The 25,623-nt window shown below is 48.9% G+C and overlaps 1 protein-coding gene across 3 annotated transcripts; it reads right to left on the reverse strand.

Annotated features, from left to right (window-relative positions):
* Positions 1-201: 201 nt before the first annotated feature.
* Positions 202-23,927, reverse strand: GGT7 (gamma-glutamyltransferase 7). 3 transcript variants are annotated; one of them, XM_020894000.2, is made up of 15 exons: positions 23,701-23,927; positions 18,219-18,454; positions 17,697-17,848; positions 16,159-16,276; positions 15,230-15,297; positions 14,943-15,016; positions 14,181-14,377; positions 12,209-12,296; positions 10,551-10,678; positions 10,293-10,381; positions 7,852-8,001; positions 7,615-7,732; positions 6,717-6,854; positions 4,608-4,707; positions 202-939 (listed from the first exon to the last, which is right to left on the reverse strand). In XM_020894000.2, exons 1-15 carry the CDS (start codon positions 23,867-23,869, stop codon positions 776-778), a joined length of 1,989 nt encoding a protein of 662 aa, XP_020749659.1. In that variant the 5' UTR covers positions 23,870-23,927; the 3' UTR covers positions 202-775. The 3 variants fall into 3 exon arrangements, with proteins under 3 accessions (XP_020749659.1, XP_070328668.1, XP_070328669.1); XM_070472567.1 differs by having other exon boundaries at positions 16,147-16,276; XM_070472568.1 differs by having other exon boundaries at positions 789-939; positions 4,615-4,707.
* Between the last annotated feature and the right edge of the window lie 1,696 nt (positions 23,928-25,623).

A 25,623-nucleotide genomic window follows, 5' to 3' on the forward strand; every position in this document is an offset into this window, starting at 1 on the left:
TCCTGCATTAGCAGGCGGGTTTTTTAAAAGATTAGCGCCACCTGGGAAGCAGTCTTGGATAGATGGCGAATATTGTTATGACCTCCACAAAGTTCATTCCAGCTTGCCCTGGAGTCAGGGCTACTGGGATAAGGTGAGACAAAGTGTCGTCTCTCATTCCCCTCCCAGCACAACGAAACATAAATCAAGTCAGAGCCATGGTTAAGCAATATTCTTTCTTTAATTCCCTTTTGCAAATGGAAGCCCCTGAGCTGGTCCCCACCCCCACCCCTACCCCACACCCTGGGGCCCCCCAGATGTAAGGCCCCCACCTCAACCTGATGGGAGGAGGAAAAGAGCCCTCCCCCACTCGCTTCCCTAGGATGGTCCATTAAAAAAAAATCCTAGTCATTTCAGAAATGAGGCTGGGGACAGGAGAAAGGAGCTGGAAGACAAGGCCAGGTCAGGCCCAACTGGCAATGTTGGGGTGGTGAGGACTCTTGAAAAGGGTTTGCAAGCACATCCCTAAGCTCAGGGCCTGCATGGCTGAGGGAAAGGAGACAGACAGACAGTCTGACTCCTCAAGGTCCTGTGGACACTGACACCACCACTGCCACCACCACAGGCCTCCAGATGGAGAATTTTCCCGTTACTCTGGGATAGGGTTTGCTAAGCATCCCCTCTGGCCCCTGATCTGGGGCATCCCTGGGGTCCCTCTGAGACCAAACCTGGGAGAAGGAGGGACTCTAGGAACATGCAATGGCAGGGAGCAGAGACTCCTGCCCCCCCTGCTGCTCTACAGGATGGTAGCTCCGGCTGCATCTGGGCTCCGAGGGTCCTTCACACCGATGATGAAGTTATTGGTTCTCCGGCTACCATGGACCCAGGATAAGACATCTACCTTCTCCACGTGGTGACCCCTGGCTTCCAGGAACTCAATCTCTTCCTCTGTGAACTCACCTGAAAACCATTCCCCAAAATACACACATTCAGAGAGTTCAGAGCAGGGGTCCCCAACTTCTGGGCCGTGGACTGGCATCTCCTTGTCAGATCAGCCGTGGGATTAGATTAGAAATAAAGTGAAAGTGAAAGGTGCTCAGACATGTCCAACTCTTTGCAATCCCATGAACTATACAGTCCATGGAATTCTCCAGGCCAGAATACTGCAGTAGGTAGCCTTTCCCTTCTCCAGGAGATCTTTCCAATCCAGGGAGTGAACCCAGGTCTCCTGCATTGCAGGCGGATTCTTTACCAACTGAGCTCTCAGGGAAGCTTTAGAAATAAAGTGCACAGTAAATGTAATGTGCTTGAATCATCCCCAAATCATCTCCCAGCCACTCTAGTCCATGGGAAAATTGTCTTCTACGAAACTGGTCCCTGGTGCCAAAAAGGTTGGGGACCACTGGTTTAGAGCACTGGCTCTAACGAGCTGTGTGACCTTGGGCAAATTGTGTTACCTCCTGAGCCTCAGTTTTCTCATGTACAAAATGGTACTGTCTGATAACTTACCACATAAAGTTATTACAGACACTAAAGCAAATAATACACACAAAGCACAAAACTCAGAGCCTTGAATATAGTAAGTGATCAATAATGTGTCATCATTCTTAATATTGGAAAAAGGCCTTGGCTTTGGGGGTCTTCATCCCATCTGCCTAGGCCAAGCTGCCATCATTACTTGCCAGCATTACCAAACAGTCCACTAACTGGTCTTTGTACTTCCAGTCCTGCTTCCCTACAGCCTATTCACATAGCAGCCATTAGTCAGACCACGTCACTTCCCCTGCTCAAAACCTTCCAACAATTTTGATGATTCTTAGAACGAAATCCAAAATCCTCACCAAAGTCTCTAAGGCCCAACATTATCAGGAAACTCGCATCTCTTTAAACTCCTCTTCTCACTTCCTTTTACTATCTTCCTTGCTTAACCCTGCTCTAGCCTCCTTAAGTAAACAAGTGTTAGTCACTCAGTCGTGTCTGACTCTTTGCAACCCCAAGGACTGTAGCACGCTAGGCTCATCAGTCCATGGAATTCTCTAGGCAAGAATACTGCAGTGGGTAGATATTCCCTTCTCCAGGGCATCTTCCTGACCCAGGGATTGAACCTGGGTCCCCAGCATTTCAGGCAGATTCTCCACTGTCTGAGCTACCAGGAAAGCTAGTCTCCTTGCCATCCCTCAAGTAAGTGAAACATGCTCCTACTTCAGGGCCTTTGCCTCTGCTATTCTCTCTGCCTACAATGCTCTCCTATTAAATAATCACAGAACTGGCTCTCATACTTCCTTCTAGTTTTTAAGAACTTTCCTGACCACTATCTAAAACAGCAGCCCCTGTCATCTTTACCTTGCTTTATTTTCTTTCAAAGTACTTACTGCCACCTGCATCTTGTTTATGTGTTTACTGTGTCTCCCCTCACTAGAAAATAAGTTTTTTGAAGGCAAGAATGCCATCTTGCTCACTATTGATCCCCATTGCCTAGGACAGAGTGAGGACATAGTAAATGTTTAAAACTTAATGGATAAATGAACAAATCAATCTCACTCTCCTGCATAAATTCAGGTCTTCATCATTTCTCGCGTGGACCATTATCCCAGCTGCTTTCTTGTGTTTCTCTGACTTAAGTTCTTCTCCTTTCAATCTACCTTCCCTACATAAAACAAATCAAGTCATATTCACCCCCTGCTCAACTAGATAAAGTCCATACTTCTTAACATGAACCTTCATGGTATGCCATGTATCTTCACCTCCCACTGCTCAACAAAAATCTGATCTTCTTATTTCCCCAGATGGGATGATTTTGGGGTACTTCTTGAGATAAAGACACACATTAGATAACATTACATCACCAAGTTGGAAATATATTCCCTTTGGGGTTCACTTTCAGTCCTTTTGATAATAGAAAGGACTACATCCCAGTGTAGTCTCTAACATTTCTAATCGTTTTCTTTAAGAGCAAGCGGACCTCAGAACCATCTGTGGGCAAAAACATCTAACTAAAACCTAAAAAATTTGATTATTTTTGTAGCCATTTACCATCTGTTTGTGGCAAATGATGCCATTTTCCCATTTGTGGTTATAAGATTTACTTTTAAAATACACTTAGGTGAAAAGGGAAGTCCATTTGTAGACATACATTATGTAAATAATGCTTTAAATGATGTGCAAATGTGGCAAAAGTCATGAAGGTACTGGATAAATTCTGAAGTTTGGGAAACCATGTCTCTAGTTCAGCTGGCCTCTTGGCTGCTCTCTGAACCATTTTTTTCTGTCTTTGTCCAAGGTATACCCCCTCCCCCTGGTCCAGAATGTTCTTTACCTCCACATGCCAAATTTCGGCTCATACATCAAGGCTCAGCTAGTTGTTACCTCTTCCATAAAGCCTTCCAGAGCCCTCAAGTGCATGAACTTTCCCTTCACCAAGCCTCTACTCTCCATGTCCTTAGACTTGTGTGTCCTTCCAGGTGAGCATCCCTCACCCCCACAGTAACTTAGCACAGAGCCTTACATTTGATAGAGACCAGAAGATAGTAGTTAAGCAATATTCATTTTCAAGGAATTGACCTCATTACCCATGAGCTGGGATCCAAGGGACATTGGCCAACTACAGGGTGTAACTACTGAGGGTTTGTGGCTTCTAACATGCTTCTGTCCAGGAGACATCAAGAGTAATGCAGTAAAAAAACTGGTTTTGGCATGTATCTGATATCAGTTCTGCCATTTATTGGTTTACCTTTGACTAATTAATAACTTCTGTGAGGATCAGTTTTTTAAATCTATAGAATGGGGAGATTGAACAAGCAAGGACCATGTCTCATTCAATTCTGTATCCCGTTTGGACTAGCATAATACCTTGTTCTAATAAAAACTTCTCAAAGGTGCACATACTTCCCCAGTTGTGAGATTAAGCGGGGTCCAAAATTAAGCACCCATCCTTCTTGGAGGAAAGTCTGTCTCCTCACCATAATCTCTAAGCTCTTTGATCTGGCCCCTGCCTGCTTCTCTGATCTTATCTCACCTTCACTCACCCTGGTTTCCTTTCTACTCCTACACCACCAAGTCTATTCCTGCAATGAGTTCTTTGCGTTTGTTCCCTTGGCCTACATTCCTGCCACAGTTCTTCTCCTGGTAGCCTCTTTCCCACTCTTCAGATCTCAGCTTAAATGTCACCAAAGAGAAAGCTTCCCCAGTCATGGAGTCAGTCATATATATCATCCTGTTTTAATGCTCTGTGGAGAATTTATTTCACTTTTTCATGTTTCTTTATTTATTTTCCTGTAAGCCTGTAAATGCAGTGCCCCCAGCACCTAGGATAATACCTGGCACACAGTAGGTATTCAGTACAACAGCTGAATGAACAGTTTGCAAAATGAACAACTATATCTTATTTTACAAATGAGAAAACTAAGGCTCAGAGTGGAGACCTGCATTTTGCAAGGCCACAGACAGGAAACGGCAGGATAGATTTCAATTCCCAGACCTTTTACTATTCTGATAGGAGTTGGTCGAAAGAAACCTGACTTTCACTGGCAGGGAGCTGGTGCCGGTCAGGGAAGGGGCACCCTTGGGAGGAGCCCCTTTCTCCACCCTGCCCTGTGCCCACCCCATGGGGACCTTTGCTCTTCACTCACTGTCCACCTGCAGGAGGTTGGTCTGCAGGTCTGGGTGCAGGCGACCACGGGCCAGGCTGTCACTCAGGTTCCGGTTCAAGGTCAGGACATTCAGCAGTACCTGCAGGCAGCCAAGGGGCAGAAGTCAGGGCTGTCCCAGAGGTGTAGGTTCAGGCCTCCACAGCCCTCACCCCTGGTCCAGACTCCTTCGTATTTGAACCATTTACACCAGGGGTGTCATCTGAGTTTCTGAACAGCCCCAGAAAACAGGGAGGCCTGTGACGACCGTCTCTATTTCACAGAGGGGAAACCAAGGGCCAGAGGAAAAAAGGGATTCATTCCAGAGTTTGGAAACAGCTAGGGAAGAGGCACCACTAGCACCCAATCTCCTTTAATACAAGCCGAGGCTCTCCTCCCTTCTTCTTGGCCAGGAGAGGGCTAACGGATGGGAGTGTACACTAGGGTACACTACGTGCAGATACTTACAGCTTTGGGGTTGGAAGTGTGAGTAGGCTCTGCAACCAAATTACCTGCCCATCCTTTTTGTTTATTTACTTAGATTGGAGGATGATTGCTTTACAATGTTCTGTTAGTTTCTGCTGTACAATGTGAATCAGCTATAAGTATACATATATCCCATCCCTCTTGAGCCTCCTTCACCCCATTCCACCCCTCTAGGTCATCACAGAGCACCAAGCTGAGCCCTCCCAGTGTTTTACATAGAGTAGTACATATATATATATATATATGTATGTATGTATGTCAGTGCTACGCTCTCAATTCATCCCACCTTCTTCCCCTACTTGCCTGCCCATTCTTACTAGATTGAACTTCTCTGGGTCTCAGTTTCCTCATTTATGAAATAGAAGTAAAGATTCCTCCCCAAGTTGGGAAGGTTATAAGGTTAACACATGTAACACTGCCTGTCACTTGGTAAAAGGTCCATGAATGTTAGCTATTGGTTATTATCTCAATTTTACAGATGAGGAGACTGAGATTCAGAGAGGTTAAGTGAATTCCCCAACACCACACAGTTGGAAATTGGCAGCACTTAAGCTGGGGCCCAGAGGGGTCTGATTCCAAAGCCCAGGTTTGTTAACTCATCATCTGCCAAAGTACAAGTCTGGCACATCAAACAGATGCTCAAGACATTCATGGAACTGTAGTGAGATATTTTAGAAGGGAGCAGGCCCTCCCTTTCAAAATCAGACCCTCAAGAGGGCTGCTTGTTATTCGGATATTGACTAGGAGCACAATGGGACTTGACGTTGACAGAACCCAGGCAGCCCAGATGCTCTCTGATCTCTCAATTCTACTGACCCTGCAATTTCCCTGAAACCTGGGATGACGTGAAGCTTCAGGGCTCCATTTTTACTAAGAGTGACATAGTTCATGTCCCCAGCGCTCAGGAGGGGACTACCACAAAGCAACCTCAGCCCATGTTTGTTGTGTGTTAAGAGATGAAGACAGGGACTTTCCTGGTGGTCCAGTAGTTGAGAATCCATCTACCAACACAAGGGACACTGGTTTGATCCCTGGTTGAGGAGATTCCGCATGCAACTAAGGCAGTGTGCCACAGCTATTGAGCACGTGCTCTGCAGCTGGAGAGCTGCAACTACTGAAGCCCATGCCTAAAGCCCATGCTCCGCACCAAGGGAGGCCACTGCAGTGAGAGGCCCACACACCACAGGGAAGCATGGCCCGTGCTTGCTGCAACTAAGGAAATCCTGTACACAGCAGCAAGGACCCAGCACGCCAAAAATACACTTGATCTTAGCCAAAAGGCTGAGAAGTGATTACAGCCAAAAATAAATGTGCTTAGTTGCTTCAGTTGTGTCCAAGTCTTTGTGACCCCATAGACTGTAGCCTGCCAGGCTCCTTCTGTCCATGGGATTCTTGCGGCAAGAATACTGAAGTGAGTAGCCATTCCCTCCTCCAGGGGATCTTCTTGACCCAGGGATCGAACCCTCATCTCCTGCATTGCAGGTGGATTCTTTACTGCTGAGCCACTGGGGAAGCCCCCCAAAATAAATAAACAAGAGATGAGGACAAGTCAGACATGAGGGGCATCCACAGTCCCAGTCACAGCTTGACTCCTAGCCATGAAAGGCCTACCTGGGGGAACCTCACCTGGGTCAGGCCGCTGAGGCCCCGGGCAGCTCCATTGGCCCCCAGGGCAAGGTAGGTCCCACAGAGTCCTTCTGCTGGCCGGACCACGGTGGGCAGCAGGAAAGACAGTGGCCGCTTCCCTGGCTGCACCGAGTTCTCCTGTTGTCAGAGATCACAGGGGAATAAGAGGTGGAACGGGACAGGAAAGGCTTACTCCACCACTCTTCCAACATCTCTCCCTCTCCTGAACCTTCCACAGCCCCAGTTTTCATGGGGACCGCCCATTCCCAGGCCACAGTTTGCTGTCTGTGAAATGGGCAGGGTCCTTGGATAACTGAGGTAGATAATGGATCCCCTGAACTATGGGCTGCTAGGGGGCTACCATGGGTGGCAGGAGAGGGATCAAGCCCAGAAAGAGGACTGTGAGAAGGAACAGATTCATCCCCACCCTGGGCATCTCTATCTGTCTTTATCCTGCTGGGACCCAGCCTGCAGGATGCTAAGAACACTGCTATCACAACAGACAATAATTCATATCTCTTCTCTTTTTGGGTCCCTCTTCAGCGCCCCTTCAGTGCTTAGCATCACACAGTCATAGACCGCTAATTCTGCAAAGTACCCAAAGCATTCCAAGGTGGCCAATATCCTCACTGTACAGTAGGTGAAGAAACTGAGGCCCAGAGAGGGGACAAGATTTTCCCCGGGTCACACAGTGAGACTGTGGCAGAATGGGATGAGGTTTCTTTGGATCCACCAGGCTTCAAGCCACTTGGGCTGGGGAGGAAGTGGATACCTTGTTTAGCTGTTTTTCTTGATAATATAATTTTCTAGAAGAAGTGGGGAGGGAGGGGCAGTCATGCCACTGCACCTTCTACCTAGATCTCAGGGTCCCCAGGGAAGAAGGGAAGCAAGGCCCTACCAGGCTGGGTGCAGGGTGGTTAGCAGTCCTGTTGGGCCAAGAGAAGTCCAGCATCTGGCTGTTGAGCAGAATCCCCGAGGGGGTGATGAGGCCGCTGCCAAAGGGGCGGTTCAGGGAGCTGGGGACCAAGGTCAGGGCCAGGTGAGCTCTGAGCCTGCCCTCACTCCTACCCAGCCCCCACCTCCTTCCTGGTCCCAATGATCCTCTGTGCCAGGTTCTGAGTCTGAGCCGGCATACCTAACCATGGCCACAATGAAGTCGTCAGGGCCCATGATCAACACCTGGGCAGCCGTGGGAGCCCCGTTGAGCTCATAGATGGGCAGGAGCGGGACAGGGGCTGTCTGGGAGTCATTGATCTGGCCCCGGAAGTAGGCAGCCTCCACTTTGCTGAAAAGATAAGAAGTAAGAGATGAACACACACTGGGCACTCGTTACCCCCACCTACCACACTTTGTGGAGTCTCTTTGTGCAATTATTTGATTAAAACCTGCTCCCCCCAGCCCCATCCCACTACTGAACTGTAAGGTCTATGAGAGCAGAAGTTCGCTTATTCCTGGCATATAGCAAATAATCCGGAAATAGTTATTGAATGAATTGATTTAAATGTTGTTCAGGTTTTTCTGGAAAAAAAGAAAAGCTCCTTCTTCCCATGTGGCACTAGTGGTAAAGAACCCGCCTGCCAATGCAAGAGATGTATAAGACGTGGGTTCGATCCCTGGGTTAGGAAGATTCCCTGGAGGAGGGCGTGGCAACCCACTCCAGTATTCTTGCCTGGAGAATCCCATGGACAGAGGAGCCTGGTGAGCTACAGCCCATAGGGTCGCAAAAAGTCGGACACGATTGAATCGACTTAGCACAGCACAGGTTTTCTTCTAGAGTCAACGTTTAGTTTATTTCATGTTTAAATCAAATCTTTTAGTTACTCAACAATTCATTTGATCCTTTCTATTAAAGTACCTGGAACATAAGGGATGATCAGAAAAGATTTGTTTTGAATAAACAAACTGAATTCATTTAACTTAGTGTTTGTAGTCCAGAACTAAAATTTTATTAAGAGTTCAGTCAGAGGAAGGTTTTGTATACAGAGATCTTTACTTGCTATTAGAATATTTCCCCAAGGCACACAAGGACCTGGCACATTAATAACTATTTACTGGATAAATCAGTTTAATTTAATATAGGTATGTGTGTGTGTGTGTTTGTGTGTGTGTGTGTGTGTGTGTATTTTAGAGTTAAATTTGCATTGATCTTGAGAACATGCAATTCTTCACTTTTTAAAGTTCAGCCGAAGGTTTCTTACATGATAATGGTTAGTCAGTTATTCCGATTAGAGAAAAACAAGTTACCAAGGATTACTAAAGACATTCATTCAGTTTTCAACCATGAGGGCTGGTGGGCACACAGAGAAGGTATGGAGGGTTTTGTTTCAAGTGGTTTGGGGGGGAGCGGGAAGCGGCTTGGTTTTTAGGCTTTATCCTTGTGGCCTTGAACTGGTTATAATTTTTGGTTGCTGCTGTCTCAGCTATTTAATTATTAGCTGTTTATTTAGCCTCATCATTTCCAACTTAATTCATAGAGGGTTGTTTGAGTACCGGTATAAATTGACATGAACTATATTTTTGGCTTCTGATTTTCCCTTTAGCTAGCCTTTAAGTTCGTTATAGTAGCAGTTAAATAGTAATCAATCTTACCCCTATTATCAATTGATAACAACAATGATATCTGTTGAATATTTATTACGTGCCAGACAACTATCTAAGCACTTTGCATGTATGATCTTCTTTATTCCTCACCATGACCTCATAAGGTTGGCACCAGTTTAAAAATTTTTTTAAATGAAAATTTTCTATATTTTTACTTATTTACATTTGGAATCTTAGTTCTTCAACCAGGGACTGAACCTGTACCTCCTGCATTGGAAGAGTGGAATCTTAATCATTGGACCACCAGGGAAGTCCCAAAGTGGGCACCACTATTGTCAGGCCTTTGTAGAAACTGAGACTTAGAGAGTTTAAATGACTTGCCAAAGGCTGCACAGCTAGTGGATGGTTAAGATTGGGATTTGTACTGGGGCTGTCCAACTAGAGCCCATAATCTTACTATGTTACATTGCTAATGTAGGTACATTTTAATCAAAACCCCCACCACCTCCAGTATTTGCTTGGGGGGTCTTTTTCATTACTTTCTTTTTCCACTCCAAAGAGGGAACAGCTGGGTCCATATAGGTGCCCCCTGGGGTCAAAGGGCTTCCCTGGTGGCTCAGATGGTAAAGAATCCTCCTGCAATGCGTAAAACCTAGGTTTGATCCCTGGATTGGGAGGATCCACTGAAGAAGGGAACGGCTGCCCACTCCAGTATTCTGGCCTGGAGAATTCCATAGACAGAGGAGCCTCATGGGCTACAGTCCATGGGGTTGCAAAGAGTCGGACACAACTGAGTGACTTTCACTCACTAGGGTCAAAAAAATTTGAGAGCTGTATGAAGTAGACCACCTTGTTGTACAGATGGGAAAACTGAGGCTCACAGTGAGGTGACTAGTGTCACACTGTGAACTGGGGTTGAGCTGACACTGACTTGGGACTGCAGGCTTCACTGCTCCACCAGCTGCTTCACCTGATTCTTTCCCCACACCTGCCACCACCTCTGTAGTGCTCAGGGTCCTGCTCCTGGGGACCCACCTAAGCATGTCATCCATGCTCTCAGTGATGGTAGAATCGTAGATGGGATCTCCCAGTCTGCTGGCCAGGGCTAATGCAATCTTCAGGGTCTGTAAACAGAGCAGGGGTGTAAAGAGGCTGCCAAGCCCCTCCCAGCACCCACACCAGGATCTTCCTGTGTGAGGAAACTTGGAGGTGATTTAGTCAGGCCTATGGCAGCACCCCATCCCCCCACTCTTGTGTCTCCAGACCCAGGTGGAGTGAAGGGCTCAGCCTTACCTCTGCCACCCAGTGAAGAGCCTGCTCCCGGGATACCAGGCTGGTGAGATTGAAGCCCTCGAGGATGTTGAGAGCACTGATGAGGGCAGGGCCTGTGTGTGGGGGTCGGGGACTGAGAACCAGGTGGCCTGAAAGGACAGGAAATGACCGATGGCAGGGGAGGGGTCAAGGCATCTCCACATCCCACCATCACACAGGCTTGAGACCACTGCCCTGAACCTCCTCATCAAATAGGGAAACTACATTGAGAGGCAAAGCGGTGCACCCAAGTTCACATGGTGAGTCAAGGGCCGGGCCAGAGTATGTGTCTTTTGTTTCTTCTTCTTTAAGAGGAAACTGAGGCTCAGGAAAACAGTGATTTGCCCAAAGTCACACTGCCATCCATTGACAGAGCAGGGACAGGTATTCAGATGTCCAGATTTCTGGTCTACCATATGTCTCCTTTCAGCCCCTTCCTCAGGGCCCCTGCTGGTCCCACTCTTGAAACTTCTTGGAAATAGCAAATTTCTCTTCCCATTTGAGGTCTCTGTTATTAGATGTTTGGATATCAAAGGAATAATAATACCTGACAAATAACACTAATTAACTCATTTAATCCTTATAACGGGTACTGTTATCCCCATCTTACAGGTGAGGAAACTGTAAAATGAGGTAGCTGGTCCAAGGTTATAAGAGGTAAGGAGAGCCCAGAGTACTCAAGGTACTGGCATTGCCAAGAGAACCTAGTCTGGGGAGGGCAAATGGAAATCAAATATGACACATTCAAGTGCCCATTCTGTTCAGGGCAACTTCCAGCATCATCTCATCAACTCCTCATGGTATCCTGAGAGGCAAGCACTATTATTATCTCCCTTTTAAGGAAAGAAACAAGGCTCAAAGTGGGAAGTGGCTTGTTTAAGGTGAATGGCACAGCTGGTACCCAAAACCAGGTCTTCTGGCTCCAAGGCTATGCTCATCCTCTGCTCAATATTCCACCCCTTCTGGAAGAAGAATCAGGCCTAAGAGATTGAGGTCTGGAAACCTGAACACAGAAGCAGCCTCTGCTGGAGCTTGAGGTGATCTGGGCCTCCTGAGGACAGAAGGCCTGAGGGCCTCCTGAGAACCCAGGAGCCCACCACTTTGGGTTCAACAAACATGGAGTTCACCCATATCATAAGCTTGACTTTTTGGGTTCCTCATTGGTTTTGGGTTTGGTAGGTTTAGTTCCTTTCCTCTCCAGGGCCTCAGTTTCCTTTTAGCACAATGAGGAGGTGGGCGTCTGACTGTCTCAAAGAGTTTGTTCTAACATGAAGCTAAGATGGATACTGGTCTTAAGGACTCATCTTAGCAAGTACAGGCAGTGACAGAGGGGCTGGGGAGGGGGCTGAGGCAACACAGAACCCAGATCAAGAAAACCTATGGCCAGAACCCCAAACCCTAGGCTTCAGCCTTTGACCAGACCTCCCTCTCCATCTCCTAAATATTTGGGGTAACTGACCCCATGACTACTTCAGAAGGTAGGCTGGCTCTGGCTTGCTTCAACGGTTGGCTGCTTAGGCAGCTCATTGCCTCAGTTTTTCTCTTGTGAAATGGGGAGGAGCCACTAGGCCAAAAGGATGTGGCCATGGACTGGGAGGCTTCTCCTCAGTGGGGACCCTGGGAGCTGGGGGAGAGGTCACCTCTGTACACGCCACACACAGGCTTCTCCAAGAGGGCACTGTAGTTGCTGAAGTCCTCCTCAGTTATGACGCCCCCTGCGTGCTGAGCCTGGAGAGGAGAGAATGACCCCCCACCACCGTGAGTCACACACCACACTGGAAGCATGCAATTTAGCTTAAGGTATATGTTTGCATCACACACAGATCAAATGTTTACAATTTTTGTGCTTTCTGCAATTCCCATCATGAGCTTTAGGGAACCCCATCAGCTGTGGATACGTGAGGAAAAAGGAAAGGGAATGGGCACTAACGATAAGCACCCAGTATGTGCCAGGTGTTGTGCTAGATACGATCTATGAATGACCTCCTTAGCCTGGCATCCAAGGCCCTTTGTGACCTGGCCCCTGCCTACCTCTCCCACTTCACATCCTGTTGCTCCCCAATGAGCTCTGTACAGCGACCAGAGTGACCTGCAGGTGCTGAACTCATGACTATGTCTTTGCACATACTGCCCCCTGCCTACGTAGAAGAAAGATTTTCCACTTGCGGCAGCACTTGCCTAGGAGATATCAAAACTGAATTTTGCATTTCACTACAATCAACTAAAGTCACTACAAAATCAGGAGCTATGGATGACCCTGGAAGGAACAGCCCTTACTGGACATAACTGAGCACTCCACTGACCAATGATCCAATCTTGTACAAACCTATGGCCTCATTCTATCCAGCATGCTATTTTTTAATCCTAAATTAGCACAACCACTAGGAATCCCCTCCTCTTTTCTTTTTTTTTTTTTTAGTACTTTTTTAGAACTTGAAACCTCTGGCTTCTAAACTACCCTCAGTGGCCTACACATTGAATTTCTTGGCTTTGTCTGGTAAGTTAATAAACTCAACTGTGGGAAAGCTCTGATGGTCTTTTGTTAGAATCTTGTTCATTCCTTTCTCCACCACCAGGGGAAGATATTCGACCCAGGTCTGGCTAATCAGGGCATTTCTTTTCCATGCCACTGTGATTGGTTTGGGAATGGACCCATGATGGGCCAATGAGACCTAGTTTTGAGGCTTTGCTAGAACTACTGGAGTGAGAAGGCTCTTTCTTTGGGATGGCCTGCTGGAAGGATGGCTGGTGAAGAGCAGGTGTGGAAAGGATCTGACAGAGAGTGACTTCAAATAAAGGAAAATAGAGTTGTGAGACGGAAAAAGAGAGAGACTGACCAAGTATAGATGGAGCCCTGGACCCAAGAGATCTAAAGCCAGTACTCTGCTGGGCTTTCCAGGGAAATCCATTTGAGATGGCTGTCTATTACCACATCCATAACGCCAGTGCCCAGCACTGAGGCTGACACAAAGCAGATGCTCCATGAATGTAGAATGAATGATGGGCCCGTTTAATTCCCACTCCCAGTGCACAAATGAGATAATCACTCAGTTGGCCCATGAATCCTTATCTCCAACATAATTTTCCATTGGTGGTTTTGAACTATCAACAATAGTTCCCAGAACCCATTACTGCCTCAGACTAAGACTCTTTGGAGTAGGTTGGTAAGCCCTTGTGCCAATCTTCCCTAATCCTGAGAGTCACCAGTGATGACTGTGTCTCTCCCTGGAAAACCCAGGGAGCAGGGTGGGACTGTGGGCTCAGTGAAGCTGAGGCTGATCCTGGGTCCCCACTAAGCCTAGGAGGGCCAGGACAGCCCACTGTTAGAGGTTGGTCCCAAAACTGGGGAGCTCAAAGATCCCCTCTCAATCAAGGCAAAATATTCTCATCACCCTAGGAGGTTCTTTGTGTCTCATCCCAGTCAACTCCTCCAATCCCCAAACCACTGATCTGATTCTGAGGTTAGTTGTGCCTATTCTAGAATTTTAAGTGCATGGAATCCCCAGTAAACACATGTAGAAAGAAAGCGGGAAGCAAGGGGGAAGAGGACTTCTCTAAAGTAGGGTCCTCCAAGGCGGGGCAGGGGTTGGGGAAGTGCTACTAGGCACTTACCTCGGCCACCATCTCCAGGGTGAGGTTGCCACCTGCGTAGAAGGCAGCGGGGCCGTAGGTGCCAAGCACCTCCAGCACAGCCGCCAGATCAGGCCGTCGCAGCAAAGAGCCAGGTAGTGGCGGGTGGCCCATTGGCAGAAACGTCTCACGGAAGCGGTCAGACGCATTGGGTGGCGGCTGTTCGGCCAGGGCTTGGGCTGCGGGCAGGGACGCGCAGCTAAGCTGGAGACGTCGGGACTACACGCGCAACAGGTAGGGTGGATGAGGGCTGAGAGGTCGGCCCTAAGACCGCAGGCCCCTCCAGGAGCCTGTTACCGAGGAGGTGGGTTGCATGTGAACCCTTCCCAGATCCCCAAATTTGAAACTCCCTCTCAGAGAAGATGTTGCAGTGGCAAGGAGTCTGCCTGCCAATGCAGGACAGGCAAGAGGCACGGGTTGGATCCCTGGGTCAGGAAGATCCCCTGGAGAAGGGAATGGCAACCCACTCCAGTGTTTTTGCCTGGAGAATCCCATGGACAGAGGAGAACTGGTGGGCTACAGTTCTCCATGGGGCTGCAAAGAGTCCGATACGACTGAAGCGACTGAACACACACACACACACACACACACACACACAGTGAAGGTACCAGTGGTGTGGGTAGGGGGGTCTGAGGAGCCGATTGGAAGAGAGACACTTCCTGGCTTCGGACCCAAATCACAGAGGTTTCCTCTCCCCTCTCCATCAACCTCATGCCTTTCCCTCCACCCCCAGGCCCCACTGACCTAGATCATGGGTCACGTTGAAGCCATCTTGGGCCACAGCTGCTGCAAAGGCCAGGACTTGGGACCATGGCAGCCTGGGGGAGCCGGAGAGCAGGGGGTGGAGGAGGTCCTGGGGGAAGGAAGAGGGGTCCTGGGGGGGAGGGGGGTTCCTGGGAAAGAGAGTCCTGGCAACTGAAGGGGTATTAGGAGGGGAAAGTTGGGAAGGGGAGAATCCAGGAAGGGAGGAGAAGGCCACCCAAGGAGGAGTGCAGGCAGGGGTCCCTGGTCCCCAGGGGGATAATCCTTACCTGCCATACAGCTGGTGAGCTTCGTGTAGCCCCTTCACCATTCCGGGAACCCCCACCAAGAGCCCGGGCTGGGCAAGGCGGGCAGGTGAGGGAGAGAGGAGACCAGGTCACTGGAAGGGGGGGTGCTGGGCTGAACTCTGCAGAGCCCCAAGCCAGGGATGGGGGGCTGGCACAGGGGAGAGACACAGGCCAAGTATCCCAGAGGAGGGACAAGCTGTCCCCAGCATGCATTCCTCCCATCTCCCTGATTTCCTATCAGTAAATGCAGAAAGGCCTCCTTTCTCTATTATAACCAAGAGGTTTATAAGTTAAGCAAACCCTTTTAAGGGCCGAGACAACAATTTAGATGGAAACCTGTCTATATTGGATTATACCTACTCTTGTCTTTTAGAACAGTGGACAAGGGACCTTCATTTAACATTTTCATTATCACACCACCATTACTCTGAACCGTGATAATTCAGGGGTGTGTTGGGCTTTTGCTACTGCACTAAATATCTATTTCTCTGAGTTATTCTATTTCCTCCTTTGCGCTTAGTAGATAGTGGGTTTACTTCCAGCAGTTCCTCTATAATCTTCCAATATGTCAGGGACTGGGAAAGTCACCGACAACAGCCTCAGAATGAGATGTGTGAGTGATAATGCAGCTATTTTGTGACATCTCAGACTACCCAGTGGCCTTTCTTCTTCCTTATTATGTGCCAGATAGGCAAGGTCGCCAGAGAAGTCAGGTGCTATTGTACTGTTACCAATCACTCAGATTTTTTGGTGCATTATTTTATTTGGGGGGGCTGCCTATCTCCCTCATGGCCTGAGATCATCCTACTTAACTCTTCCTTGTCTCCATAGTAAATATTCAGCAAAGTAATGCTGGGGTTAGCAAAAGGGTAGTAAAGGGAGACACCCCCCCTTCTCACCAGGGTCCCCACCTTGGTCTCCCAGAATCTCTGCAGGGCCTCTTCCCTGAGAGCCCCAGGTGCAGACTCCCGGAAATCAATTAGGTGGCTCTTATTTCGTCGAATGTCATGTACCAGCATCACTCCGCCACTAGGATAGACACAGAAGGGGGAGGGTGATGATAAGATGCCACTCCTCTGAACCATTAACCTGCCATTCCTCAACCTCCCCCATGGTGATGGCTGTAGTCTCAGTTTGTCTGGAGTCAGGGGTCTGAGCTCCCTCTCCAGCAGGGATTCAGAGCCTGAGCTACTCCCCCAAGATGGGGAGTGAAATCAAGGGGTTTGGGAACCCAGAGTCCATGGACCTCTTCTAGCCTGTTACTGGAGACTTTAATCCCTGATTAGGAAAAACCCAGGGACTGGGAGAGCAGGACCTTCTACTCCCCCTCCCCCATTCCTCCCCTTCCCCCAAGCTGGACCCCTGCCAGCTTCCTGCACCTGCCTCTGCGGTATGGCCTTGCTCTGTCTCCCAGGACTGAATTATGTAAGCACAGACTGTACACAAAAGTTAGGACCTGGAGGGCTGGTCTTGAAGGAGCCATGATACGGACTTAGTCAGCCTGTCCCTTGTCTATGGTTTGTTTCCATCTGAGATGGGGGTTACATCTGATATAACTGGTTTGCAGCCAACTCATGTAATAGAGAAAGCAGGACAGATAAACAAAAGGGAGTGGTAGGAACTATGGCCAACTACAACTACGGCCTCATCATGGGAAGCAGCTTCTATTCAGCTCCAGATAATTGCAACCACGTGAGAATGTAGGCCCAGTGTTATCATGTCTCCAGACTGTCCAAGAAATATTAGAGATCTAGATTTTTATGAAAATTCTCAATTTTTAATATTAGCAAATAAATTTTTAAAAATTAAAGGATGCAAACCAAACCAGGCTGTGTGCTGGGTGTGGCCAGTGGGTGGCCAGTTTATCATCTTTGTTTTAGGAGGTTTTACCCTGAGGTAGGGGTTTCCCAGGTGGCGCTAGTGATAAAGAACCCACCTGCCAATGCAGGAGATTAAGACAGGTGGGTTCCATGCCTGGGTCAGGAAGATCACTGGAGGAGGGCATGGCAACCCACTCCAGTATTCTTGTCTGGAGAATCCCCATGGACAGAGGAGCCTGAAGGGCTATAGTCCATAGGGTCGCAAAGAGTGGAACAGGACTGAAGTGAATGAGCATGCATGCACCCACCGGGGGGTGTATTTTTGGAGGATAGAGGATTCATTGCTTTCATCAGACTCACGGGGATTTAAGGATTTAAGGATCACAGCCTTAATTAATGACAGCATACTCCCTTATGAAGTCATTTTCCCAGTTAAAGAAAAACACCTCCTCTGACTCCATGAAAAGACAAGGGGGTCAAGGGGGTAAGACTGGGTGTAGAAAGAGCAAACGAAAGGATTTGGAGCCGTCTCCCCTCTGCTCAAACTAGACCTCTCACATGAGGATGATAAACCAAGAGACAGAAGTAGCCCTGGGGCACCCCAACCCTCACAGCTGGGAGCTTCTTACCCGCCCAGACCAGAACTGTGCGGAGCCACGATCCCCAAACACAGCGCCGCTGCGACAGCCGCGTCCACCGAGGATCCCTGTTTACTGAGCACCTCGATGCCCAGCGAGGTGCAGCGGGCGGCATCAGTCACCACAGCGCCCTGGTGAAAGATCTGGAAGGGACAGGGAACTAGGTGGGACAGTAGGAGCCCCCCTCCCCCCACCTCCTTAAGGAACCTCCACTAACTTCAGGACCTCCAACAGACGTTGGGGATGGGAGACCTGCCCTTTTATCCCCAAGACTTTTGCCTACGAGTCTGCCTCCGACCCGATCCGTTCCTTTCTGTGATCTCTATCCCCTTCACGCCCGGGAGCCCCTCCCTTGAGACCTTCCTCCCCCCAAGTCACCGCCCTCTCCCCTTTCCATTTGCTGACCCCCTTCCATCACTCAAGCCCGTCCTCGGTTCCCACGGTCTCCTCCAGAGCTCCTCCTCCCCTGGTTCTCTCCGCTCCCTCTCCGATCCCCCCCCCCCCACCCCTCACCTGGGGATCCCCGAAGTAGATCTGCATGATAAGCGCCACAGTGACCCCGGTGGCAAAGGTGAGACAGGCCGTGACGATCACCGTGAGCCCATCCTGGCGGCAAGAGCACTCGGACGCCGCCGCGGAGAACGGATCTTTGCGCGTCTCTCGCAGCGGCGACCCGTCCTGGCTGCCCATCTCCGATGACGACGAAGGCAGCCGCTGCAGCCGCGCAGACTTCAGGAAGGAGTCCGGGTCTGCGGGCGGCGGGCCGGGGGTCTGTCTGGGCTCCTCTCACCTGGCCCTACCCGCCCTCTAGGCGGGGCTGTTCGGCGTCCTCCTCCCCTCTCTCCGCCCGGGTCAAACAGACGCCACTAGACAGCACTACCCACCTTTCAGCGTCTCTCCGAGGCACCCCAGGGAGGGCGGAGCAGGGGGAGGGGAGTGGTCCCAGCTTGAAAAAGACTGGGACCCCACAACTGGGCAGCAGGGTGGCTGGATTCCCTCCCGTCCCTAGACCAAATTGCCTGGGACCCAGGACTCAGCGCTGAGAATACTTCCTGGAGAGGCGGGGGTTGGGCTCTCCCGGGAAACCAGATCCTGCCCTAGCTGGGGCCCAGCCTTCTAGGCCACGAGGCAGCTCCATAAACCTAGTGGACAGGCCCTGGCTTCCAACCTTGTTTCCCTGATCCATCCATCCATCCATTCGTTCAACAAATATGGAGGGTCTGCTGTTTGTCCGGTCCCATGCTAGATGCTGGGGGAAAGGAACAGACAGTTTCTGCCCTTATGGGTTTTGAAGACCAGTGGAAAGAAGACAGTAAACAAATAAACAAAGGAGTATATCATTACAAGTTGTGGCAGGTACTCTGAAGAAAAAAAAAAGGATGACAAGGTCCTACTGTATAGCACAGAGAACTATATTCAATATTCGGTGATAAACCATGATGGAAAAGAATGTGTGCGTGTGTGTATGTGTGTGTGCAGGCTTCCCAGGTGGCACAGTGGTAAAGAATCCACCTGCCAATGCAGGAGATGCAAGAGATGAGGGTTTAGTCCCTCCCAGGTCCGGAAGATCTGCTGGAGGAGGAAATGGCAACCCACTCCAGTATTCTTGCCTGGAAAATACCAAGGACAGAGGAGCCTTACGGGCTACAGTCCATGGAGTCACAGAGAGTCGGACACAACTTGGCAACTAAACAACAACAACAACTCAGTTGGTTATGTTTGCTTCCAACCCTTAGCACTAACATCAGAGTCTGTAAATAAAACTGGAATTCACTCAACAAACGTGTTAAATTCCCACTGTGGATCTAGAACTCTCCTTGTCTCCTAGAGATTTCAAATGAAGGTAAGGGTTTTGAACTGATATTTATTGATGCTAATTATACTAGGAACTTTATATACATTCCCTCCGCTCCCATAACTTCTTGACAGTCCACTCTCTCCATTATACCAAAGAGTAAACTGGGGCTGAAGAAGGTGATACTGCCTGCTTAGAGTAAAAAATAAACAGGTATCAGAATCAAGAGTCTCCATAACTTGAAAACCTCTTTTCCATTGCTCCACATGGCATCAGGAGCCAGTGCTATCCTCAAAAATGAACCTTATATGCTAATTCAAGTTTATATTTCCAGGAACTTGTCCTTAAATCTGTTTTTCCAATCATATATGAGGAGTCAGAAGATAAAGGTGCTATGGCCCCATCATAATTAGACATATTTAAGTCTTCTTATTCTACCAATCATTTATTATGGTGAATGAATCATTTACCATAAATCAATCATTATCATTATTATTTATTATGAAGATATAAATGTATAATATATGAATATATTATATAAATACGTAATATAATGTATATTACATATGCATATATAATATAAATATATAAGTGAATATCATTTTTCATTTATTCAATAAAAATATTTCCTGGGTGCCAACTGTGTTAAGTGGTGGGAAGAAAATACCATTGATTTTACTGTTGTGTAAGGACAACAGCAAGACACCAGGAAAAGGCTATTTTGAGACCAGAAGAAACAAGTCTTTCAGAAGAAGAATGAGTTTAACTTTTGGCTATTCTGAATTTGTGGGTCAACAGCAGGAGTTATCTGAAAGGCAGCTGGCTTAGTAGGCATCTAATTTTTATTTGCTTTGACACCATTCCTCATTCAATTTTCTTTTAGAGAACAGCAATTCCCCTCTCTCATTCCTCATTCCCTCCTCCTGACCAGAGTCAGAATATAACCTAGGTCTAGCCAATCAGAACAGGGCCCTCAGTACAGTGATTGGTTCAGATGCATGTGACCAGCAATGGTACCAATGATACTCAGACTCTGGGTTTTTTTTTTTTTTTTTGGTTGCTTGCTAGAATACTGGGAAAGACAAAGACTTTCTTTCTGTCTAGGTTGCTAAGATGGTAAGATGTAAGCCTATTACTGCTGGGGGCATCTTACCCCCACAAGATGAGAGGCTTTCTGAAGATGAAGCCCACAAAAATGAAGGCAAAGCAAAAGATGGAGAAAAGCCAATTCTTTTTCAAGTACTTCATTGCAACTATGCCTGAAGCTCTATATCCTGAGCTTTTCAGTTATGCTACCCAGTAACATTCTCAGTTTTAGCTGGGTTTGTGAGAGACAAGGGGCTTCCCAGGTGGCGCTGGTGGTAAAGAACCCGCCTGCCAATGCAGAAGGTCTAAGAGATGCAATCCCTGGGCTGGGAAGATCCTCTGGAGGAAGGAATGGCAACCCACTCCAGTATTCTTGCCTGGAGAATCCCATGGACAGAGGAGCCTGGCAAGTTATAGTCCATGGGTCACAAAGAGTCAGACATGACTGAAGTGACTTAGCACAGCACAGCACATAAGAAACGAATCCTAAATAGTTTATTTGCTAGAACTCAGGAGAGAGAGCTTAGCAGGAGACTGGGATCATACCTGGCTTGCTTACTCCCTTGAGGGGAGAATCACTAAACACTTTTTAAATAGGGAGTGACATGATCAGAAATGGGGGGTGGTGGATGGATTGAGTTGAGAGGGGTGGGGAAGAGGGAATGAGGCAGGAAGAATAGCTAGAAGCCTATGAGTAATACAGATCAGAGAGGATGGCAGTTTAGTCTACAGTGGTGATGCCAGGGATGGTGAGATGGAATTTGGAAGATACTTAGGAGGGGGACAGAAAGCGTCTGGTCACCATCTAGAAATGAGAGGAAGGGAGAGAACCATGGGTGGCTCCAGGGCTTCTACCTTGGGACAGGATGAATGGCAGTGTCATTAATTGAGAGTGACATTGGGGGAAGAACAGGTGTATGGGGAAGAGATGACAAGAACAGCATGAAACATGCTGAAGGTGAAGGACTTGCAGGACATCTAGAGGCAGATGTCTGGGAAAGAGAAGAACACATGGGCCTGGAACTCAGAAAAGAGCAAAGAAAGTTCTGCCCAGTCTTGGAGTGGTCACCATCTAGCTCGGTTACCCACAGAGCCTACTGCGGGGTGCCTGACACTTGGTTCTGGGAAACAACAGGCTAGAGACTAGCTAGGAACAACGAAAGTCCTGCCTAAGAGGATAGGGCAGTGCCACCCAGTGGAACCAGCAGATTCAGAACATAGGAGGACATGTTAGCCAGTAGGGTGGTCCCGCTGATTTAGAGGAGCCTTGGGATTTGGAAAATAGTGATGGGAGACATGGCTACACAGGTAGGATGGCAAGGTCCTTAACACACAACTTGGCCTAAAGAGCAGGTTCCCAGAAACTCCAGTGACCATGGTCTTTGTGGGACTTTTGTACAGTTGTGGGCAGAACCTGTCTTAACTCCTCAAGGAACTCCCTGAGGTTTGAAAACTCCCTCCCCTGCCATTCTTTCATCTTGAGATCTTCTCTTTGCATTCATTTATTTCTTCAACAATTTTTACTGAGATATTAGCATTGTGCTGGATGGTGCATAAAGGATGGTGAACAAGACAGACATGATCCCATCCTCATAGGGCTTGTGGTCAAAAGTCACCCAAATAAATAATCACCAGTTTTGACAAATGCTAAGACATTCATAGGAAAGAAGGATAAAACATATCAGGGGTTTCCAATCTCCAGATTGGGAGATAGGCATTCCCAGTTTTGAGCTGGAAGAAGAAACTAAGGCCCAGGTCAGGGTATGTGTGCCCATAGACACACAGTGAGTCGGGGCAGTGTTGGGACCAGAAGTGGTATTCTTGACTCCTGCATAAAGAAACTGGTTTCAGTCCTGGTATCCACCAGGACATATCCTCCCACTTCTCTCTCGCTTCCTCCTGATTCCAGGGCTACTCTCTTTAGAAAAGAAGTTTTAATCTGCAGCTTTGACATGTGATGGCCATAAGCCTCTCCATGGTCCCCTCAAATCCCCTTCATGTAGGCTATAATCGAGTCAGGTTGACAGGGGCTGAAAGTCAGAGCCAGGTGACTGGAGAGTTGTGGAGAGGGGAAGAATTGGCGGTTGTCAGCCTAGGAGTAGCTACTGAAGGGCCAGACTAGAAAGGGCTGGGCCAGAGAAGCAGAATCTGCCAGGCTGGTAAGGGACAGGGCTCAAGTGCAGGCACTGAGAGGAAGAGAGAGTGAAGCAGAAGGATGCTCTAATGCCAGGAAGTGACGTTGAGGGAATGAGGGATGGTGGGGGGTGGAGGATGAAAAATGGAGGGGAGGACAGAGCTGAGCCACATGGACAGGAGAGAGAGCATTAGGTAAAACCTGCTCGGAGAGCTTTCAGCTCCAGGTCTCCCCTAGGTCCTGTCTCATCCCTCCCTATTCCCACCTCTTGCAGTTCCCGCAGAGTGCTGAAGATAACACAGTAAAATTCTGGAGCCTGCTTGCTAGGGGGCAGGATACCTTACTAACATTCTGGCCTGATCCACTGCTCTGGGCAGGGTGAGGTATCCACAGGGCAGTGAAGGTGCTCTGGTCCCCAAGGACTTTGAGAGGTCACATGGTCCATCCCCCTGTCTCCCAATACTCATCATTCACAGACAGCTGAGAGTTATATTCTCGCTACCCCTCCCTGGACATGAAGAGATTCTTGGTTTCTTCTCATGTCTTTCCTTCCCACAATCCCTGGCTGTGGGGAAGTTCTTCTCAAGACCTAGCCTCTATCCATCCTGCTGCAGTCTCTGACTTGATTTATCCTATCCTGTTCTCTGTGACTAGAGAAAATCGTCTGCTGGGTGATCACAACTGTTCCTTAGGAACTGCCCTCCAACATCCCTTCCTTATTAGTTGGTTCTTCCCAAGGGGTAACCCCAACCCCTCCTACTGCAGTCCCCGGCATCCTTCTCCCTTGTCGCATCCTAAGCCTCCAAGGCAGAGGTGCATCCCCAACCCCACCAGAAAATTAACAGAGACTGGGGAGGAGAAGGGCGAGGTCCAGGAGGAAGGGAATGAATTAGGAAGCTGGAGCTGGAGGTGATGCTCCGCGCAGATGAAGGAGGACCAGAGACGTCCCAGGGGGCAGGGATGGGGCCAGCGGGCCTCACCGGTATCCGGGTCTCCCAGGAAGGCATCCTCGTCCTTGCGGCCCCTCAGAGGGACCGCGGGCGCCGGCTCATCCTCCGGCAGCCTCGGGAAGCTGGTGATGCTCATGTAGTCCACCGGCGAATAGGCGCCCAGGGCGCTCTCCTGACTGGCCTCGTTCTCCGCCGCCATCCTCGCCCGCGCCCCCCAGCAGCGCAGCGCCTGCCGGAAGTGCTGAGGCGGGGGCCGGGCGGGGGTGGAGATCGGGGGGGGGGGGGGGCGGGGGTAGGAGGAGGGCGGGGCCTGAGCTCCTGGACTGCCGGGAGGGGGCGCCTCAAACCCTGACCCTGGAGGTATCGGGATTTGACATACCCCCTCCGTCTTAGCGTTATCAGCCGGCACCGGACGCGTAGGTCGGGCTGAGGGTGTGGATGCAGAGCCTGGAGGACGATCCGGGTCGCGCAGTGGGGAGTCAGGAGGGGAAGAGCACGCAGTAAGCGCGACCTGAGTGGCTCGGGGCACCTCACGCAGCCCAGGGACCAACCCCCTTCTTCCTTCCAGTTTGAGCTAGAAACCTCCTCAGACTCCAGGCTCCCTCCTCGGCTCGCTGTCCAGTTCACTGACCGCAAACCTCTCGTCGACCCCAGATGCTGTCTCTAATGCCAGACTCCTCCAACCTCAGGCCCCTTCTTGGACTCCAAAATCCTTATTCTCCTATCTCATACTTCCTCCGACCCCAGAGCCCTCTTTCGACTTCAGACTCCGCCTTCATCACCACCTCCGCCCCTAGCCCCAGCCCCTACTTCATCCTCAACCTGCTTCATTTTGAGACTGCTCCTTGGACGTCTCTCCTGGGTCGTCGGATCCTTCCCTGGATTTACCCCCCCCCCCCAACATTTCGCCGACTCCTCTTTTAATCACAATCCCTTCTGGGACCCCTGACCTATTAGCAAGTGTTGAGCTTATGTTAGGATTTTAAAAGCGGGTCTCTGGATGGCATTCTAGCGATCATGATTTAGTTGGCTGGAATGGGATCTCTGGAACCTGCGTGTTTACTATTATTTAAAGAGTTTTTTATGTGGTTCTGGAAAGGACACCTAGAGAAAGAAAAAAATGGTGGTGGTGATGATATGGCAGGAATGGGCTGCGGTGGGAGAGGGTAGGGAATGGATCTATGGGTTCTCCTACTCTGTGACTGCTTACAAACAGTAAAATACCTAATTTCGTTCAGTATGGATTTCTTCATCTGTAAAATGGAGAGAATAAGAGTAGCCATCTTTGGTTGTGAAGATTAAATTGCATTTGGAAAGTTTTTAAAATATGGCTTGACACCTACTTAATACAGTAAATGCCATAATCTTTATCAGCATTTCCTTAATCTCGTGGATTCTCATCTTGTCCAACATGATCCAAACACTTCCCACTCTGACAAGTTCCAACTACACCAGAGCTTGCTCTACTACCCTGTCTCCAAGGATGGGATGTTGGTTCCCTCTGTTATTAGGCCTCTTGTCCAAATTTCCATTTAACAGTCTATCTGCCTGTCTTCCAGTACTCACAGACAGATGAGAATCATGTTCTTGTTACCCTTCCCTGGACATGAAGAGAATATCAGCTTCGTCTCTTGGTCTCTCTTTTCCACAATCCCTGGCAGGGGGAGGGGGCTGGTTAAGCCCTGGCCACATACCCCTCCTCCCCCAACCCCAGGCTCCAGGTTTAGAGATTACTTTAACCGCTTGAAATCCGTTTGGGGTACAGCATCTGCCATGCCAGCTGTAGACAGGAGAGGGCAGCAGTGTGTTGGGGAACCGCTCTGGAGCTTAAGAGAAGAGTTGCGAAGGGCAAGAGGTAGAGGGCTGCCCAGAATTTTGTGTGTGGGACTGGAAGAGGACTGTTTATACTAGGACCATGTGCCCTTGGACTAGAACTGTTTGCCATCACTTCAT

This window comes from Odocoileus virginianus, chromosome 9 (genome assembly GCF_023699985.2).
Source record: "Odocoileus virginianus isolate 20LAN1187 ecotype Illinois chromosome 9, Ovbor_1.2, whole genome shotgun sequence".
NCBI classification, from domain to species: domain Eukaryota; kingdom Metazoa; phylum Chordata; class Mammalia; order Artiodactyla; family Cervidae; genus Odocoileus; species Odocoileus virginianus.